The sequence below is a fragment of the Lissotriton vulgaris genome, chromosome 7 (genome assembly GCF_964263255.1).
Source record: "Lissotriton vulgaris chromosome 7, aLisVul1.2, whole genome shotgun sequence".
Lineage (NCBI taxonomy): Eukaryota > Metazoa > Chordata > Amphibia > Caudata > Salamandridae > Lissotriton > Lissotriton vulgaris.
The window spans coordinates 1,738,732,250-1,738,754,114 of NC_141695.1; the positions used below are offsets into that span (position 1 = coordinate 1,738,732,250).

The window sequence follows — 21,865 nt, forward strand, 5'->3', positions numbered from 1 at the left end:
GATGCGTCCGTAGCACCACTCTAGTCAAATGGAACACCATATAGGGTTCAGAGGAACAGAGAGCTTGAATTTCGCTCAGCCTACAAGCTGACGTGATTGCCACCAAAAAAGCTGCTTTCCAGGAAAGATGTTGTAAAGTAGCTTTATGAATGGGTTCAAAAGGTGGACCCATTAGCTTCGATAGCACCAGGTTCAACTCCCAGGGTGGAGAAGGAGGACTCACTGGAGGGTATACTTTTTTCAACCCTTGCATGAAGTCCTTGACCGATGGCAACTGGAAAAAAGAGGTTTGAGAAGGTGACCTCTTATATGCTGTTATAGCAGCTAGGTGCACCTTGATGGAATTAAACTTTAAACCTGCTTTAGCCAGATATAACAAAAAAGGAAGAACTGCTTCTTCCTGACATTGAACTGGATTATGATCATTCTGTATACACCACATATAGAATCGCTTCCACTTACATGCATAAGAATGTCTTGTGGAGGGCCACCTTGCCTCTTTTAGGATGAACATGCAGTCCTCTGGCAGCCCTAGATGTCCGTACTGTATGACCTCAGGAGCCATGCTGCCAAGCTCAGTGACGGAAGGTTGGGATGGTGAATCCTCCCGCCCATCTTGGACAACAGATCCGGCCTGTATGGTAGCCTCTTGTGAGGAGTCACTGACGGGTGAAGCAGGTCCGTGTACCACCATTGCCTCGGCCAGGCCGGGGCGATGAGAATCATCGTTGTGCACGAGTGTGTTAACTTGCTCACCACCTTCGGGATCAATGGAAGGGGCGGAAAAGCGTACACCAATTCCCCTGACCAGTCGATCAAAAGAGCATTCCCTCTCAATCCTGGCCGGTAGAACCTGGAGGCGAAGTCTTGGCATTTTGTGGTTTGGTCATCCCCGAACAGGTCTATGGTGGGGCAACCCCAGGATTGGAAAATTTCTTCTACCACTGCGTCATGCAAGACCCAATCCTCCCTTTTGTCGAAATGACGGCTTAGAGCGTCCACCCTCACATTCTGCTCTCATGGGAGGTGGACTGCTGTGATGGACAACTTGCGAGTCAGAAGCCAATGCCAGATCTGTTGTGCTTCCAACGATAGAGTTCGTGAGCGAGTTCCCCCTGCTTGTTCAAGTAGTACATTGTGGTGGTGTTGTCCGTCTGTACTAGAACTGAAGCTTCATGAATCGAGGAAAGGAACGCCTTGAACTAGGTGGACTGCTCTCAGCTCCAGCATGTTGATGTGGTAGGTACTTTCCTTGTGAGACCACAGACCTTGCACCTGTAGTTGACCCATGTGCGCTCCCCAACCTAGAAGGGAAGCCTCCGTGATCAGTGTCTGTACAGGGGGAGGTTGATGGAACAGAACTCCCACCTGCATATTTTGTCTTTTGGTCCACCATGGAATGGAAGCTCGAGCTGCGTCGGAGTAATGTGATCGTCCCAGCGAGCCGATTGTTGGTCCCACTTGTCCTCCAGATACTGCTGAAGAGGACGCATTCGAAGTCTGGCATTCGGGACCAGGAATATGCATAATGCCATCGACCCTAGCAGGGAGGCAATCCGGCGCACTTTCTGAGCCTTGCTGCGAAGTACCAGCTGACATTTCTGGGTTATCAAACTGTCTCTCCTCCAAAGGAAACACTTTTCCTACTTCGGAGTTTAGCAGAGCTCCTAGGAAGTGAATCTTCTGGGTGGGTTGAGACTGATTTTCCGAAGTTTACATGTAGCCCTAGTCACTGGCAGAGCTCTATGCAAGTCTGGAACTGACTTCTTACACTGTCTGGGGAAGGACCTTTCAACAGCCAATCGGCCAGGTATGGGTATACGAAGACCCCTCTGCGGCATAGAGCGGCTGCTACCACTGCAACACACTTCGTGAACACCCGGGGAGCCGACTTCAACCCAAACGGCAGGACTTTGAACTGATAGTGGGAGGTCCCCATCCGGAACCGAAGAAATCTTCTGTGACTGGGGTGTATTGGAACATGAAAGTAGGCATCTTGGAGGTCCAGCGAGCACATCCAATCTCCCCTCCTGAGATGTGGATATATTTGGTGAAGCGCCAACATGCAAACTTTTTTGACGCGCAGTTTGAGAGTTCGCAAGTCCAGAATGGGTCTGTATTCTGCCTTTTGTCCCTTTTTTCTGACCAGAAAATATCGGGAGTACACTCCCTTTCCCATTTGAGACACTGGCACTCTCTCGATGGCTGACTTCTCGAAGAGTGGCCACTTCTTTTTGCAGAAGGTATAACTGATGATTCAATGTTGCCATCGGGTGAACAGGTGGAGGCTTATGGCTGAAACGAAGACGGTATCCATTCTGGAATGTAGATAACACCCATCTGTCGTTTGTGATGTTTCGACACTCTTCCAAATGACCCGCAAGGCTTCCCCCCACTGGAGTGGTCCACGGCACTGAGGCTGACGGTGCAGGCCTTGATAGGCTCCAGGTTGGATTATGCCAACAGTCTGTACCTGGGCCTGCCTGAGTATTTGCTGCAGAGGCTTCAAGTGGCACAGAACGTGGCGGCCAGGGCCATCATTGGCCTAAGTAGACGCACCAGCGCCTCTGGGTTGTTGGCGACGCTACACTGGCTACCCATCCGCAAACGGATTGCCTTTAAGGCTCTGACCTTGGCCTATAAAGCTCTCCATGAGGTGGGAGCCAAACATCTTCAAAAGAGACTCACTTTCTACCATCCTACTCGCGCGTTGAGGTCGGAATCTTTACTTCTTGCGGCTGTTCCGCGTGTGAAGAGGGCTCGCCTAGGCGGCCGCTCCTTCAGTCTGCTGGCCCCACAGATGTGGAATTCCTTACCGCTCCCTTTGCGGGGGGTGACTACTCTTCTTGATTTTAGGAAAGGCCTCAAAACCTGGCTGTTTTCTCAATAGGTTTGCCTGTAGCTCTGTTTCTTTTGTGGACTTTTGAACTGTTTTTATCTGTGTTGTGTTATTTTGAAACCTGTTTCACCTTACCTAAAGCGCCGGGATTCTCTTTTTGAGTAACCGTTGCGCTATACAAAAAATAAATAACATAACATAACATAACATAACATAACACTGGGGGAGGGAAAGAGTCATTGCTTTGACTGGGCTTTGCCGGTATTGTTGCCCTGGCGTTGATTCCCTCCTCCTCTGGAATTACACTTTCCTCTATACTGGGACTTTTGCTGACCCTGCTGGTCTTGACTCTTCTGCCAGTTAGGGGTTTGAACCTGCTGTTTTGAAGAGCCCTTGTTGTAGGAGCGGTATTCTTTTTGAATTCTTTTTTCTTTTCGAGCCCTACCGCCTTCAGTGTCCAGCTCTGCTCTCATGCGCTGCATCTCTTCGTCCGTGCTCGCTCCAAACAGTGAAGTCCCTGAAAAAGGCAAGTTCAGAATGCGCGCTTGGGCTTCTGGTTTTAAATCCGTTAGGCGCAACCAGGATGATCTCCTTGCCGAAATTCCATGGGCATATCCATGCGCCGCAAGGGTAGCCCCGTCTGCTGCGGCACTTATTATTTTGTTGGAGACTTGACTGCCTTCTAGAAGGATCTCCTCAAAATCCTTACGGTCTTCTTGAGGGAGCTTGTCCACAAAACGCTGTAGAGAATCCCACAGGGACCTTTCGTAACGCCCCAAAAGGGCCTCTGCGTTGGAAACCTTAAGAAAAGACACCGAAGTACTACAGACTCTTCTCCCCCACGAATCTTGAGTCTTGCTGTCTTTGTCCGGAGGTACAGTGGCAGAAGAGGAAACCGCACTGGACTTTTTCGCTGCTGCGATGATTACTGAGTCCGGTGGCAGATCATCTCTTAGAAAAAGAGGGTCCTCCTCTGGAGATCTGTATTTCTTCAGGATCCTCGCCGGAGCCGCTTTGACCGTTGCTGGAGTGAGGAATACCTCCATCACCGATCTATGATACCAGGCACTAACGGCAAAAGGGGTTTAGGTGCCCACCTTTGATGCAGCGTTTCAAAAATCACGGAGGTGTTGACCTGCGGAGTTGGTAAGGGAACTCCCATTTTAGAGCCCCTCTACCCAGTATGTCCTGAAAGGTGAAGATCTCATCAATCGGAGATACCCTTGATGGCAGGGAATCCGTCAGAGTGGGCGAATAGTCTCTATGGGAGCGTGTCGGAGAAGAGGTAGTAGGTGATCTTTGTTCTCTCCTCCTGCTCCTAGATCTTGATCTACGCCTGAAGGATCGAATCCTGGAGCGTGATCTTTCCCTACGGCGAACTGGGGAGCGTGATCTTCCTTTGGATCTCACCGGAGAGCGAGACCATTCTCTAGGCCTTGAGATCGGCTGCTGCAATCAAGACGCTGTCTCCTTGTCTGTAGCCCAGTTATGTAGCGGTGCATACCATCGCAGAGAAAGTCTGACAGCAGGAGTCTGCTGTGCGGCGTCCCTCACTGGAGAGCTTGCAGGTGTTACATCCTTTCGCCCATGTGGAGTAGGTGAAGGAGAATGCCTAGATCCTTCGCCGCCCGATGTATAAATGATCACATCAGGGCCGGAAGATGCACATGAGGAGGAAGACAGGCTCACAGGAGAAGTCGTGCGACTGTGAGAACCACGATGTTCTGGAGTTCTCTTCCTCTTGGCAGAATGACTGATGCTCACTGGAGAGCCCTGGTCACCTTCCGCAGCTGAAGCTGTTCTTGAGGACCTCTGAGATATAGGCCCATGACTCGAAGACTGACCTGGCTGGCTCAGCGTCTTGGTGTGTTGTGCCGCCACTGGCTGAGGCTGTGCCGATGAATGGTGAATCTGAGGAGACTGCGCTGGAGTTCCATGTCTCGACGTCGAACGCTGGTGAGGTGACGCCGACGGAGGCCTTCTTGACATCGAGCGCCTAAGACTGGACGCCAACGGAGAATGCTTGGACGCTGAATGCCCTCGACTGGACTTCGATGGATGTCTCGACATCGAACGCCAATGTGCTGGCGATGACGGAGGGTGCCTCGACGTCGAGGGTTGATGGTGAGACGCCGACGGAGGATGTCTCGACGTCGACCGCCGATGGCTGGACGGCGACGGAGGGTGCCTCGACGTCTAGCGTCGATGATGGGACGCCGACGGAGGGTGCCTCTACGTCTAGCGTCGATGATGGGACGCCGACGGAGGATGCCTCGACGCCGAACGCCAATGACTAGGCTTTGATGAAGGCTTCGACGCCGAAGACTGGACCTGAGGCTTCGACGGCGGAGGTTTCGACCTCGAGCTGCCATGCTTCGACGGCAAACTCTCTCGACGCTGCACGTCGCCCGGTTGACAGCAGCGGAGTTACCTTGACTCTTGACGCTGAAGTCTTCACCGTCGAGGGGAGTTGACTCGTCGTCGGTGGAACCTTCGACGCCGGAGGGGAGCAAATCGGGACATCTCTCGACGTCGACCGCTCCCTCCGCTTTTTCTGTCTCTTTGGAGACCTACCTCTCTCAGAAGGCCCATAAATTCAGATTTTTTTTTTTCTCTGCCCTTGAGAGTTTTACTTGACAAGGACTTGCAGTGATCACATTTGTCTGCAGAATGGGAGTCAGGAAGACAGAGAATACACACAGGATGTGTATCAGTCTTAGCTTTCTTCTTCCCACAGGAAGGGCAGGTATCAAAAAGCGAAGGCATTTTTGACAAAAAATTTACCTTTTTTGAGCCCAAAAAAGGTAGCACTAGCAAGCCGTCGTGAATACAAAAATTGAAGGAAAACACCAAATATTTTTGACAAAGTCAAAAAAAGGTGGGAGCTGTTTAATCAGGGTCCTGACTGAAAGAGCCGGAAAGAACAACTGACCTAACTGTCACCCCTGAGGCATGATGGGAAGCCTGGGGTCATGGCTGCCTTAAAGGCACGGTGCCAGTTTTAACTGAAAATGCTTTCAGTTTCTGTGTTATTACTTTTCAATGCAGCCTATGGCTGACAATGTCTTTTATGAGCAATTTTCGAGATTATGAGTGTTTTTACTCATTAAAACACAAAGTTCAAGGACTATTTGACCTAATGTGTTTTTTGTTTCCTTTCTAATTGCTGTACATATACAAATGTTTACATTGTCTAGCGTTGGTTTTAGAGCTGCATTGGTTTGAGAAAAATGATATATGTATTTACATATATTTGGAGCGAGACATGTGTTTGTTACATATATATTTTTATATTGTTTCCGGGGTCCCGCACATGGGCGGGAATATTCAGTGCTTATGACTATTGATGAGGATCCCCTGGAAGAGAACAATCTGATCTCTTTCTTTGAGTATGGTCACCTTTTCTAACTTCAAATACTGATGCTAATGTTAATAACCCATCTATGCAGTAATTTAAGGTCTCTTTCCTCTTACTCTCACTCATTATTCATTATTGGTGGTTATAAATCCTAATACATTGTATTTATCTATTATTTGTTGTTGTTTTTAATAGCTACCCACCAGAGCATTTATATGGAATTCTGTATCTTTTAATATATATATTTATACATGTGTGTTTCTCTGCTTACACTTTCATTCTCCACAATATACCTTGTTTTCATTTATTGTTTGCACATTTCTCTATATTATCCATTTCATTATCTTTCTCTATTCTTATCTTGTAATTCCTTTTCCTACTTCATCTCCCTTGGCTCTGTAACAATATATCCATATACATATGGTATAATGTAATTTTCATTTCAAAACTCTTTATTTCGATCACAGATCATAAAAGAAACATAACATTATGCACAATTAAAAACGGATTAAACACAGTGTGATCCAATGGTTCAGATTTTTGTTTTAAAAACATAGGGTGCTGTAAAAGTAGATTGTATCTTTCAGTGAGTCTATTATACAAGTCTTTTGACCACTCGGCTTCGGGTAAACCACATGGCAGTTAAAAATTTCGAGAGGGCAAAAACTACAATGGGAGAGAGGTCTGTCTTTAAAACTCGTAGTGCAGGTTGGAAAGTTCTAAAACCCAAGTTCCTGAGTAACGGTACTAGCCAGTATTTCCTGCTCCTCTCGTATCCTTTACAAAAGAAAACAACATGGACATCATCTTCCTTCGGATGAGCACACACTGGGCAGGTTTCTGTGGTGGATCTGGATGCCCAGGACGATGTGAATGAAGCTAGGGGAAGACTTCCATATCTCCACTGTAAAAATAATTTCCTCGTTAGTACAGGAGAAATGGCGTCTAAAGTACTTTCGGGACAGTAGGAGTCTTTCACTTTTAGGAACAAGTGTGTCAAGGATCCTTCTCGAGTGGCATCAATAGCTTTTGTAAGCATCAGTTCTTGGTATGCTCTCACAAGAACCTTTTTTGGTGTTTTTAGGCAGGTGTTTAGAGGATCCGTCCATAGCTCCGAGTGGCCCATTTCCTCTAGCATTCCCTTAACGTACATCATCCACGGGATCCTCTTGGCATTCCGTAGCTCCAGGAATTCTTGTAGTTCCTCTCTATAACTTGTGAGATCTGGGCTACACCACATACGCCTCCAAAATGTTATGGGTTTAAGTCCAAGCTCTTCCGTTATAGGTCGAATTCCCAAGTCTAGTCTGAGGGGAAGTAATGGAGTGCTCTGGGGGAAGGCAACGACCTGTCTCAGAAATTTGTTTTCAGCTGACTGAAGTTTGGGGAGATGAGAGTGTCCCCACAGTTCACCCCCATATGTGACACCCACACGGGCTTGTGTTTTATAGATATGAATAATTGGGGTTAGTGGGCGATAAGGAGATTTGTTCGCCAGGCGCATAGTGCCACCCGCCAACTGGGCCAGTTTGATGGTCACTTTGGTCTGGTGAGACGTCCACGTTAGATGTTCATTTAAAGTAATCCCCAAATATTCAATGTTGTGCACACGTTCTAATTGAACTGTGCCTAGCCTAGGTGGGGCTCGATTTTGGTGGTTGGGATTCAAAATCATGAATTTGGTTTTCTGTAGGTTTATTTCCAGCCCTCGTTCAGAACAGAACTCAAGAAAACCATCCAAGATGCGTTGAATCCCCATAGGGGATTTAGACAGCAGCAGGGTGTCGTCAGCAAACATAATTGCAGGCACCCTGCTGCCTGTCAACTTTGGGGCATCAATGTTGGCAATCCTGTTTAGGTGGGCAACAACCCCGTTCACAAAGAGGCAAAACAGGGTCGGTGCAAGAACACAACCCTGTCTCACCCCTCTGCGAACGGGGAACCTTTCGGTTAACTTGCCACCTTACGCGGGCGTAGTTGTTATCGTGTAGTCTCATCAGGACTGCCAAGATGTCAACAGGGACATTCAACTCCTCTATGACTCTCCACAGCCTCGCTCTGGGTACCAAATCGAAGGCGGCACGAAGGTCTACAAAAATAGTATACAAAGTGCCGCCCTCGATTACAGCTGTTCTCCAATAGAGGAGATTTAACCTGAAGATCTGATCTATCGTGGATACTCCCTGCCTAAATCCTGCCTGATAGGGGGACAGGATATCCATCTCTTCTATCCAGGCCTGGAGCCGATTTAAAATCAGTCTACCGAAGAGTTTTTGGGATATGTCGATAAGACTGATGGGGCGATAGTTGGAAGGAAGCAGAGGGGATCCCTTTTTATAAATTGGGACCACCTCTGCTCCCCTCCAAGTATCGGGTACCTCCATTCCCCCTAGGATGGCATTGAATATCAGGGTGAGATAAGGTGCCCATATCCCCGGTTCCTGTTTGAACAGGTCCCCAGGCACCCCATCAAGCCCCGGAGCCTTTCCAGATGCCAAGCCTTTAATGGCCTCCCTCACCTCTTTTTCTGTGAAGGGGACCTCTTTGGGACTAGGTGACTTTATGATAGCGGCCACATTTTGATCCCCCCCCCTCCCTCCGCATACAGTGCCTCAAAATGGGTCTGCCATACCGTAGGAGCTATGTTAGGCTCTATTGCGGAGGATAAATCCTCCGTGCCATTAGCCACTACGCGCCAGAATTTACGGGAATCTCTAGTTGTTAATGCTTTGGCGAGATTATCCCAGTAATCTTGGTCCCATTCTGCCCGCGCATTCTCCAGGAGGTTTTTGTACAATCTTCTCCTGGCGCGGATTTCTTCCCTTTTAAAACGACCCTTAATGGCAAGTAACAAATGGGCCTTGGCTTCCCTGCAAGCGGCGTTATACCAAGTCCTCTTGGGCAGGGGGCCTTTCCTTTTCCCTGCGGATGAAAACAGATCCTGCTCTAGGGTGTTGATCATGTCTGCGTGTAATTGTGCAAGCTTTACTCCCCTGTCATCATCATGCGCCTCATTTCCTAACTGGAAGGCATTCTCCAAAAGTGGGATAATCCTTTCGTATAGCTGGGGAATTCTATCTGGACTGTTGACCAATTTCTCCCACTTGACTTTCCTTCGATTATTTTCAAGTAGGAGACCCCCCTTATCTTTGTTCGTTCCATGGGATGTGACCACGCCCCCGGGCAGGGAGTAAGTCAGTTCCAAAGCATTGTGGTCACTGTCTGTTCTTTCAATAACTTTGAAATCAATTATCGCTGGCCACATAGACAATTTAACCATAATGTAGTCCAGTCTAGATTCACAACCTGATTTATTAAAAGTGTGGATACTGGGAATATCTGATTTGCAACGACCATTGCACGCCCTTAAACCTAAATTGAGGGTGAGGGCAGTTATCTGCAGGGCCAAGGGAGTCCAGGCCCTTGGGGGTGGAGCCACCGTCTCAGGGATGAACCAGCATAAATCTTCCTCATGGGAAGGGCCATCGCGTAGTCCAGGCAGTGGTTCATAATGGGAATTAAAGTCGCCTCCCACCAGGCAGGGAAGTTCACATGGCAAGCCTTCTAAGAATCCAGCTAATTCGTCTATAGTGCCAGATTCTTTGTGCATTGGTACCGGCCTTGAATAAATGTTAATGGCTAGCAACCTCGTGGAGTCTGGCCACTCAAGTAAAACAGCCAATATATCATCTGAAGCGGTATCTAGGCATGTGGCTTGGCAGCCTAGGTCTGTTGCTACCCAGGTCGTAAGTCCCCCTGACGGCCTACCCCTGCCCCCCCATTTAGCGGTTTTGAAAAAGGAGGCAAAACCAGGAAATAGTATCTCCTCACGCGCCCAAGTCTCTTGGAAAAGGAGTATATTTTTAGAGCTGATGTAAGAACCCCACTCTGTGCAATCTATTTTGTTGGCTAGGCCTGCCACGTTCCAAGAGATCACAGATATATGTGACAGTTGGGTGGTGGCTGGGTTTATAGAAACAGAGTTATTAGGGATATGCTCAGTGGGCGTCAGTTGACTTGTGAGGGAATAATTGATACCAGAAGGTCTATTAACAGGGGCTGAGGTGGGATCCATCATGCTTGGGACCTGGTTAAGTTCAACTATATTGGATGCCTTAATATGAATATCTTCCGCTGGGAGTGGCTTGCTCTCGTTCGTAGGAGATGCTTGTGGGTCACTCCCCTCTTCAGCCACCAGTCAGTCTACCGACTCTAAACCGCTATATCTATTGTGGGTAGATAGATAGGCTGGATAGTGTGTTCTGTGTGGCCCAGGAATTCCTCTCCTATAGCCACCACCCCCCACCCCCTCCTTCTTGTTACGGTTTCCCAGCCAGCCTCATCCCCATACGAAGAGAACTGCTCTATAGGTCTTCCCCTGTGTTGTGGGTGGACATTACCTTCCCCAGGACGATTTTCCCAACCCTCCAACAACTCTTGGTAATGCCCCCATCTATGGTCCTCTAAATTATACTGATTTGAGGGGTAGAAAAATGAGAGAGGAAGTGGTTGAATATTACTGCCAAAATCCCCATCGGAAGCCCAGGAACAAATGTATGCGGCTGTATTCGGGTCTCTGAAGGAGACCAGAATGCAGTCTCCCCTAATGGATTTCCTAGTGAAGCCCACCCACGTTGCCCTTCTAACCATAGCGATATCACTGGTTGTTCCTCTCGGGAGTGGTCTATTTACAGAGAGCCAGTTGATAACTTTATTTTTAAGTGAGGTAGTGGATTCGAATATAGGAGTATTTAATTCCGGAACCCCTGCCAGGACCAAGGTATAGGGTGCTGCCTCCGGGGGGAGGTTTATAGGCTTATGTTTGCGGTTGGTATTTAATTTCTCTCCAAAAGAAGATGAGTCGCCCTTGGCATTTGTCGTAGGCAAAACATTGTCTTTCGATGAGGGGGTTATTTTTGGGATGGCAGTTGCTGTTTGCTGTGAGGGGATGGGGGCCTTATTGACTTTTGGTAGTTGCGGTGTATTATTTGGTATGGGTTGTGGAACTTTGGGGTTTGTCGGTGGAAGCTTATTGTTAGTAGTTATTGATGGTCCATTGCCCTTGATGGCCTTTGGTCCTGGTCCCTCTATTACTGTTTTCGGTCCACTATTATCGAGTTTCCTTGAATCGGCAAACTGCACAGTTGCCTTTTCGATGATAACTAATCTAGCTTCGATCTTAATCAATCTAGCCTCAAGGGGACTCAGTAGGGACCTAAGCAGTGTGCCTATATCCTCCAGTGTGATATCATCGGAGGTAATATCTACTGGGGCGGTATTTGTAGGCTGTGTTAGGGGGGTTAATTTAGTAGTTCTGAAAGGCGATGACATTCTTGTCCTCTCTAGCATGGTAACAGAGGTAGCTCCTTTCCCCCCTTTACCTCTAGGTTGTTTAGGATTGGGAGATTTAATACTATTGTCTTCTTTATTTTGGGGCCCCCGCTTCTTTTTTTGTATAGCCCCTTCTCTAGCCCCCCTATTGGAATCTGTATTCGGTTCTGTGGTTTTGGCTGCCTCACTATTCTCTGTTGCTGTGGGTTGGGGAATTTGAATATTTGGTAAGGTCATGAGGCTGATATCCTCAAAATCACTCGGGACCTCGATGGTAGATTCTGGATTAGTGGTTGAAATACCTAAAGTTAAGCATGTTACCTGGTCTTTACTACCACTAGATGGTATAGCAGATCTATTTTCTGGGGTTCTAGCTTGGGCCACTGGGCCCATTGAGGATCTCCTTACCCAGTCTATTTCTTGGGAGATTCTTCGCTCCAGGACCTCAATTTCCTCAATCAGGAGAGAACCAGCTTTAGCAAAGTAGGTATCCAATGGGCCTTCAGCTGCTCCGGCCGCGGCCAAGGAAGATGTTTTGCTTCTGGTTTCCCTAGTACTCATTTCACAAGTTTTTAAATGACCTTAGTGTATCTGGCAAAGAGACGGAGCCCGGACCGGACTCTCACGTACTCGAACGGCCTCAAACGGCCCGCTCTTTGCCCGGTCTTCGCCCGGAGCTGCGTCCCGCGCGCGTCCCGCGCGCGTCCCGCGGTGAGGTAGTAACCAATCCTGATTTGTACGAGGAGGTTGGGGGCGTGGCCGCCGGGGGAAGAGGCAACAGCTGTGTGAAGCTGAGGCTGCTGGTCCTCGCAGTCCCCCGGTAGGCTCCACGCGCTGTGTAGGTTTCAAAGGGCTCAACCTGGGAGCGCGTTTGCTCTCCACCGACTGTGGAGCCGCTCACACCAGGGAGGAGGGGGTCAAGATGCAGATGAGCGGCACCCGCGAAGCGGGTGTCGCGAAAGGTGGCAGGATAAGCAGGCGAACAGGCAGCAGGAGTCTGTCTCTCTCACGGCAAAAGGTAAAATCCCAGGAGGCACCCACTCAGCCAGAGAACCCCGGCGTTGATATCACCGGAGGCTGGGGGCGTGGCCGCCGGGGGAAGAGGCACCAGCTGTGTGAAGCTGAGGCTGCTGGTCCTCGCAGTCCCCCGGTAGGCTCCACGCGCTGTGTAGGTTTCAAAGGGCTCAACCTGGGAGCGCGTTTGCTCTCCACCGACTGTAGAGCCGCTCACACCAGGGAGGAGGGGGTCAAGATGCAGATGAGCGGCACCCGCGAAGCGGGTGTCGCGAAAGGTGGCAGGATAAGCAGGCGAACAGGCAGCAGGAGTCTGTCTCTCTCACGGCAAAAGGTAAAATCCCAGGAGGCACCCACTCAGCCAGAGAACCCCGGCGTTGATATCACCGGAGGCTGGGGGCGTGGCTGCCGGGGGAAGAGGCACCAGCTGTGTGAAGCTGAGGCTGCTGGTCCTCGCAGCCCCCCGGTAGGCTCCACGCGCTGTGTAGGTTTCAAAGGGCTTAACCTGGGAGCGCGTTTGCTCTCCACCGACTGTGGAGCCGCTCACACCAGGGAGGAGGGGGTCAAGATGCAGATGAGCGGCACCCGCGAAGCGGGTGTCGCGAAAGGTGGCAGGATAAGCAGGCGAACAGGCAGCAGGAGTCTGTCTCTCTCACGGCAAAAGGTAAAATCCCAGGAGGCACCCACTCAGCCAGAGAACCCCGGCGTTGATATCATCGGAGGCTGGGGGCGTGGCCGCCGGGGGAAGAGGCACCAGCTGTGTGAAGCTGAGGCTGCTGGTCCTCGCAGTCCCCCGGTAGGCTCCACGCGCTGTGTAGGTTTCAAAGGGCTCAACCTGGGAGCGCGTTTGCTCTCCACCGACTGTGGAGCCGCTCACATCAGGGAGGAGGGGGTCAAGATCCAGATGAGCGGCACCCGCGAAGCGGGTGTCGCGAAAGGTGGCAGGATAAGCAGGCGAACAGGCAGATAATGTAATTTATTTAATTTTGTTTTAGCAAAGAATATTACTTTTTATCTTTCTTTGAATCAGCATAATTACTTTGTTATGAGTGTCTCCTTCTTTTCCTTGGAACATACTCACAATGCATTATGCTTCATATTTGTACATTTTCCCTTTATCGCTTTCTTTTGTGATCCCTTCTTTCTTTCCCTTTCTCTTCCCCCTTTCCTTAATTCCATCTTTTATGGCCTCAATATAAATCCACATATTTGTATTTGCATCTATGTTTGTTATGTATTAATTTATATAGCATGATTAATCATTTAGAAAGTTTTACTATATGCTTATATAAAAAAATTTCTTCTATATTTATTGTATGACTATGCATACAGTTAATATAATATGTGTTTTTATGTATAAATTTCAATAACAAATTGAAACACAAAGCCCACTTGTGTTGACATGCCTCTACATCATCAGGTAGTACCTCGATCAATTTAGAATAAAATATACCAATAAGTGTTTCCATGAGCAGAAAAACCCTTGACCTGAATGATTCTCCTGAATGGGCCGGTTGGTGTTCTGTGGACAGTAGACCTTGATTTTCCAAGTTGTTCTGTATCTAAGGCCAAGGAGATGAGACCGCACTACTAAATGATTCTTTTAAGTTACATTAATAAAATATTTTTAAAAGGCTTCTCAATAGCAGCAAATCTGAAAACTACCTCCCTTTTTTATCTGGCGCTCTCTCAGATTTACTCAATTTGCTTATTTAAATTTTTTCCTGGCAGACAACTTTGAGGTACAACATTCCGCCTCCGAAGAGCGATGCCACTTTCAAGCTGGCTGTAAGGACAGATCCGGAGAGTTGCACAGAAGCAGCAAAATCAAAGTTCGGGGTCACAGTCACTGCCAGGTGAGAATCTCTTAATTACATCATGATTATACCACATACTTACCAGGTTTCCAGTCATCGTGAAAATGTCCAGCAGTCGAGGAAGTATCTAAATGGGGAATTAAGTAAAGCTTCAAATTGAAATGTACTTGGGCAATTGTGTAAAATTTTAAATTTTCATGGTTTTTGTGGGTGCAACCACCCTACAAGCCCTTATTTCAATAGTTTAAAAAACCTAAGCAAAATATAGTTGTATTTGTCTTTATTCTCAGGGAAATAAGTAAAACTGCTTAAGAAATTAAATAGATCTGCATTTTGTCTTGGGGAAGAAAAACTTTATAATATATATCATTTTTATGTCTAATAACTAAACAATGGAAAATTTAGAAAACAGTTAAATGTCAAAAACCCACCCACATTCATGAACTGTTACTGAGAGCGCAGTTAATGCTGCACCTGGTTACCAGTGAAGTGTTATTGAGGTGGGTGCCAATTCGATTCACTTAGCAACATTAGTAACCACCATTGACTCTCTGGAGGCATTAGAAAGCTACCTTAATAGAGATAATGGAGACGACGGGCCTGGTGGCTCTGTAATTCTAATGTGGAAACTACCTGCAGAATGTTCATCTCCCACGCTTCCTGCCTCACTTGGGGTTTTTTCCATGTTCGGAAAAGATGGCAGGTTGCCCCAATGTTACCTCATGTTTTCTATCCTAAAATCTCAGAGTAAGATTCTTGGAGGACGGATTTTACTACTGAAAGAAGTACTCCTGCTTCCTCATATGTTTTGCTTTGGTTAGTAACATTGAGCTTACTTTTAGTAGAGGCCGTTAAAGGCAGTCTCCAGCAAGGTGATATATCTGTGCTTGGTGAACCTTGCATATCCATTTGACAATAGCATCACTATTGGTTCAGAAACCCTTTACAATAGAAACTGTGATGACACATAGATTAAAATGAGAAGGTTATAATAATTAGGATGAAATTAATCATTACTTAACAGTAACAGTCACCAAACAGCTTTGTATTACAAAACTGCATTTCTTTGCCACAGAGTAAACATCTTTTCAGTGTAGTAGCAGTTTCCACCATACTCATGGCTGTTGTAGTGTTGGGGTTCCCGCTCACTGTTGCCACCAATGGATCCACGCTTCCATGTGTCCACAGCACAATGATTCTTTGATGGTTAGGAAATGTTAAAATCATAAATTTGGATTAAATAAGTGACAGAGAAGATGAATCTGATGGATTCCAATGTGGAAATGGGCCTACTTCTATATATTTGGACTCTTTTAAAAAAGAGTGGGGCAGAACAGAGCGCAGCCAGGATTTTGTCAATAAACAACCCAGCAAACCTTACCTTTAGCAGATACATTTCACAGTATGAAATGTTTTAGTGGAAAACTATTGAAAAAAAAGTGTTTCTGTTGGAAAATTATCCAACAAACTTTTTTATCTGAAAACCTGAGCTCATAGCTGTAGTACACCTTCCCTATAATCTCATGCAGAGAGAAAGAGAAGTTTTCTGTTAAAATGATTGGGGGTAAGTTATCGTGGATGGGTGGGTCGCAGTGCGAGATGTGATTCACCTCCACAAGCCCTAAGTTGACCATTTTGCCTCGGAGAACCAAAGTTACTCGTCAGTGAGGAGACGCAATACAGTTGGTCCCTCCACCATATCCCTAAGCCACAACTAAAACACTTGGTAAAGTTGAATGGTCTCTCTAAAACTATAGGGGCATGATGTCTACAAATTTTTAGGGCAAGAGAAATGTATCTACATATAGAGGATTTGTATAGCCTTATGATAGCTATGGCTTGATGGGTTCATTTCAAATAGCTGTTGTCCAAATGGCAAGACCAAGATATATCTTTGGACAATGTTAAACTCATGTAATTGAACTCATTTACCTTATCCAAAGGTTTTCCCTCTAACATGATGGAACCTATGTAAGACCGATATGGGCTAATGGCCATGAATTTAGTTTTTGGGTGATTGATCACCAACCCACGGTCATTGCGTAAAGACAGGAATCTATCTATCAAGATTTATAGGCCTGATGGTGTCTTAGATATAAGTAAAGGGTCATCTGCAAACAATAAAGAAAACAATGTGGGCACAAAAATGCTTCCCTCGCAGACACCTTTATGGACCTAAACCTTCTCAGTCAGTTCACCCCCAGCGGACTTGGGCGTACATATCCTGATGAATAAATATAGCCCAAAAGTCTAACAGGATCTTATTGTTCTTCAGCGTCTCCCATAGTTTAGAATGGGGGGCTAGGTCGAACGCGGATTTGAAGTCCACAAACACCAGGTATGAGTGTCACTTTTCAAGTAGAACAGTTTTCCAGTAGATGGTAATAAATCTAACCTGGCTTTTGAAGCCCTCTTGGAGATTCGACAAAGCACTGTGTTCCTCTATCCAGTGGTCGAGATGATACAATATCTGCTGCAAAAGATCTTTTGGTCTCACCAATTAGACTAATAGGACTTAATTAATTGGGGGAATCCCTAGGGACCTTTTTATGCACAGGAACAATCGCAGCCGCTTTCTAACTAGAGGGGTGGCCATCCCTTTTGCAATTAAGTTGCTTCGCATATTCATATAGGCAGAACAGTTGTTTGGATCAGAAACATAAAGATCAAGGGCATCATAGTTAGCGTGTTGTGAGCAAATAGAGCTGGTAAGATGCGTAAGAGCGTTATCCAAGGCCCTATTAAAACGGGCTTAGCGGCAACAATGAGCCATTCACTCTACGCCTGGTATTAGAAGGGATAAAATCCACTCTATGTGAAAGGGAATGCTTACAAAGTGCCTGAATATATTATCGGCCGCGGTCCGTGCAGGTAATAGCAGCGAGGCGGTGGAGCGCCAGGAGGGGGGATTTTTACGGACGATGAGGGAAATTGATGATTTATTTAATTTCCCCTCGTCTTCGTTCGTCGGAATCCCGCAACCGGGCCCCACTGCTCTTACCTGCACGGGCCGCAGCTGTATATTCAATGTGCAGTGCAGGGCATTATGATCGATAGCTACCCCAGGTATGACTTTCTTGTCTATACCAAAGTTCCAGAGGAGAAGAGCAATCAGTACATAGTCGATCCTGCTAAAGGCACCTGGACTATTAAAGTGTAAAGGGCAGTAGAAGCAATGGGGGTGCACCCATCACAGGCCCTCAGCCCCAATGTTAGTGTGAGTGTCAATAGCTGGTGCACTGCATCTGTCCAGCTTTTTATTGGGGGCAGTTAATGATGGAACACCCTAGGCCTCATCTTCAGTTTCAAGGATGGTATTAGTGTCATTGTCAAAAGATTTAAATGTTGTATTGAAATCACCAGCACTAATTAAATTATCCTGGATGACCGTTGTGTTCGGCCAATGCCAACTTGATGCCCACCTCTAGATTTGAAAGGACGAACTGGGGTGGGAGGAGTTTCAGTTACAATACCATCAAGGAATGGAACTCTCTTCCACTTTATCTACTCAAGACATGGCTTTTTAGAAACTAGTTTTTCCTTACACAGTATGCTGAACCGGAAGCAACTAGACACCCATAAGTATTAGTGCGCTATACAAATTATAATAATCATGTACAAAAACGATTGGTATGGGGGGATTAATATTCAATTTTTATTTTAACATAGGGAACATTTCATTACCCTAGCTCCAGTCTTCAGTACTTCAAATATTTTTTTTACCTAAGTAGATTTAAGGCACACATACACTGTGGGCCGATCTTCAAACAAATACATTTGCACAAAACCATACAGAAAAACATAAAATATATACATACCAAACAATACTGAAAACAACTCTACGTTGCCAATACCCTAAAGTGTTCTCTTTAAATCTAGTGTTCACCCATTAAGTCTAGGTGATACACTCCGAGGTAGTCAAAAGTGTGCACTGAGGCAAAAGCCCCTTTTCTTTAGCTCTCTTGTGTCGCACACAAAGTTACAAATCACCACTCAATGTTAATTTAGAGCAGACTCCTACAAAGTAAATGTAATACCCCTTGTGTATATATACACATTATAATAACATAACAAATCCTCTCCTGTGAGTGGCCAGATGTTGGATTGTCGGTGTTGCTCCAAACCCCCTTAGACCTTCATCCAATATTTGCATTGTGCAAGGGTGGGGGAGATTTGATTTTTGAGGACCATTTAATCTGGTCTACTCTTGACCCATGATTGAGTCCAAACAGGATGGCATTACAAATGTCTCACTCCTCTTTCTGCTTCCACAGCTACATCGGAACCCGGGAGACTTCGAACATGGCCCTCATCGTGGTGGACATGGTGTCCGGGTTTATTCCCGTGAAGAGCTCTGTGCGAGAGGTGAGATGGGGCAATTACGGCTCAAGGTGAAAGGTCGTGGTGGGATGTTCCTGCCGGAATCTGAGTTGTAAATTTACTATTTCCTCTGGATTTCCTTTCCTGAATGGAGCACATTTCTGACTGTCACAACATTCACAAAAATACTCGGGAGTAATTCTGAAAATATGACCGTGGTAGATTTCCTGCAGTTCTCCAAGGAGCACAAAGTAATCATGCAGGCTTTTCACCTAGTGGGAAATTATGATACCGAAAAGTGCATGGTCACATTTGTCACATTTTATTTTGTAGCTTGGTTCTTATTTTTATCATGTGGACACATCTACTCTACACACCATGAAATATGAGAGATTTAACTTCCTTTCCAACCTGTTCCTTGCAAGGCCACCCCACATATAATGCCCTCTTTCATGTCACTGACCTTAACACATCAATGCAACATGTTGCGAATTTTCCAGAAAAACTAAATTTGCTTGGCCAGCCATTCCAATATTTCCCAAAATCATGCACCTGAATTTCATGCAGATTTACTGCATGGGGGGGAGACAGAGATTGTCAGCAGTATTCCCAAATGTAACCGTTTCCATTAAAATTCGTAATTATTTTCTTTCTCAACTGATTTATTTGGTGCAAAAGTGGTCGGTGTTTTTCCCAAAACAATTTAAAAATATTTGCCACCAAAAGAAATTAGGTTTAAGGGCCTTCCTTTGGTCAGCGATAGTTTGTTAATGTATTCCTAAAAAGTATAAGCTCTGTAGATCTATGCACTTGGGTGGTAATATCTATAAATATTCCCTCTTCTCTACCTATTTCCATCACAAGTGGAATTAGAAATGGTTGTCCCCCTTCCACATGCTTTCTATATGCAATCTTTCATCATTTCACTTCTTCAAGCACTAGCCGTGGTATCTGCTAAGGGTAGAAGACCAAGATGATATTTGTTAATGATAGTTTGGTCTAGAACCAACTGCATCCTTACCGTTCACTGAGACGCTTGCCTACCAATGTGAGATTATATTCTGCTGCGGGGTAAAAGGGCACTTGTTGTGCCGCACTGGCAGCGCATTTTGCTGCCCCATATTTATAAGGACAGGAAAAGCCAAGCTTTGTGGCTTTTCCTGGCCTTGTAAATACGGCCCACACAACACCCATGGAACCTGACACATTTTCAGATTTACGAGATATCGTAAACCTGGAAATGCGTCTGAATGCTTCGACTTCCCAGGGGAGGGGTAGGGAGGCGCAACGAGGTTCTTTTTTCCTCTTTCTATGCATGCTGCATTCTGCAGCACAAATAGAACAAGTAAATCACCTCTTATGATTATTTCCAGATTGGTGTTCTTCCTGCACATAAGCAATCATTTAACAAAATTAAGTTTTACAAGTTCATGTGTGCTAATGAGGCACACATTGAAGTTGAAAGTAGAGGAATCTCCTTTAGCGCGACAATGTTGTGTTGGAGAAGTCCAGATGTGACTTCTATGGTCAAATTGAGTGTGGTGGCTGGAACACTGGTTCAAAGACGTCCAGAGTTTCGTATGGTTCAATAAATAGCAAAATATTCTCCTAAAATTCGATAGGGGACCTGGCTCTATACGAACTGGTTCAGACGGGAAGGGGACGACACACTACCACGGACGTGTCTGGAACAGCGTTGTTTTTACTAATCTGTAGCGGAATTCGAATGAGTACGGATATTTGTACATCATACCATAAACTAAAACAATACAAGAAAGGGGTCATGTTGCTTGAAGCCACTGAATCAATGGCCAAGCACTCCTTTTGACTTGCTGCAATCTTTGAAAATATTGACCCCATGGGATGTCCCATTATTCAACACACATCCCTTTTCCTCCAAACTACATATGAATGCTAGTTCCAGGAACCGCAGGTCCCCTATCGAATTTTAGGAGAATATTTTGCTATTTATTGAACCATACGAAACTCTGGACGTCTTTGAACCAGTGTTCCAGCCACCACACTCAATTTGACCATAAAAGTCACATCTGGACTTCTCCAACACAACATCGTCGCGCTAAAGGAGATTCCTCTACTTATCTCGCCCTGAAGAAGTCCCCGTAGGGACGAAACGCGTCGGCTGTGTCCTTTAACATTTGGAATAAATAAAGAAAAATCTTTTTTGAGAAAAGATTTGTCCGGTTTCATATGAGAAATTTCTTTTGTATATATCTTTTGTGCAAACTAGAAGACCTTAGTTTTCACATGTCCCTGTTGTGGTGCACCTTTGCTTAAAATTACGTCTGTATCCCGAAGTTCTATATAGAACTGCCATTGTGATGGTGGGTGGTTGTCAGTGTGCACACTACTCCCTCGTTGATATTTAGAGGGGAAATATTAATTGGGCTATTTTGGTCAGGTGCTTCTTAAAGAAAGGTTCCACCATCCAACTTGCTTCTATATTTCCAAAACATTCTGATAACTATAGTAATATTCTGAAGTTGTTGAAGAATTTACACATGTATCACTATTATTCAAATTTGGCCACTATACGTGTATGAGCCAAAACAATATTTAAAGTATGATGTCACATTAGTTCCTGATAAAGGAAGAGCTGGGTATGGTTGAGTTTGTGTTGAAAGCAAAGAGGAGAGAGTCTCAGATTGATATAAGACGCATCTAGTCAGTGACAGATACACAAAGTGAGACAGAATGGGACAGAGAAAGATGACAGCAAGACACGAGAGAGCAAGTAACAGGGGGGAGAGGGAGACAAAAAGCATAGCCACAAAGGTGACTGATGCATGGAAGCATTGAGTGTGAAAGAGTGGCAGCACCCTGGAGCAGTGACGTGCACATAAACAGGTGGGTGAAAAAGATGCATAGTAATAGGAGGGGCTCAAGGACCCTGGGATGCATACACTCAACTGTGCTTTTTTGTTCGCAGCTGAAGGACAAGAAGGATGTTAAGAAATTGGAAATCAGACCAGATCAAGTAACCATCTACCTGGATCAGGTGAGAGCTGCACTTTTCTTCTATTTATTATATACAGTTGGACATTGAGAGCCTTATACACAAAGGTAAAGTTTGTGTTTTGGTCTAAGTTTAGACCAAAAGTCTATCTTTACTACTTTTCAGTATTCACAAAGGTAAGTTGTGAGTAGTAGTAGTTGTAGCAATTTATT

General features: G+C 45.9%; 1 protein-coding gene and 1 long non-coding RNA gene across 2 annotated transcripts in view; one reads left to right on the top strand and one right to left on the bottom strand.

Annotated features, from left to right (window-relative positions):
* Window positions 1-21,865, top strand: part of LOC147706528 (alpha-2-macroglobulin-like protein 1) — a 268,374-nt gene that overhangs the window by 241,956 nt on the left and 4,553 nt on the right. Inside the window, exons 31-33 of the mRNA XM_086932997.1 lie at window positions 14,274-14,398; window positions 18,634-18,724; window positions 21,627-21,695. Of these exons, the coding sequence (XP_086789123.1) occupies window positions 14,274-14,398; window positions 18,634-18,724; window positions 21,627-21,695 (285 nt within the window). The remainder of the gene's footprint in view (window positions 1-14,273; window positions 14,399-18,633; window positions 18,725-21,626; window positions 21,696-21,865) is intronic.
* The window catches only part of LOC147706529 (uncharacterized), a 137,676-nt gene that overhangs the window by 87,014 nt on the left and 28,797 nt on the right, over window positions 1-21,865 (bottom strand). The window contains exon 2 of the long non-coding RNA XR_015297663.1: window positions 14,442-14,486. This is a non-coding gene — a long non-coding RNA (uncharacterized LOC147706529). The remainder of the gene's footprint in view (window positions 1-14,441; window positions 14,487-21,865) is intronic.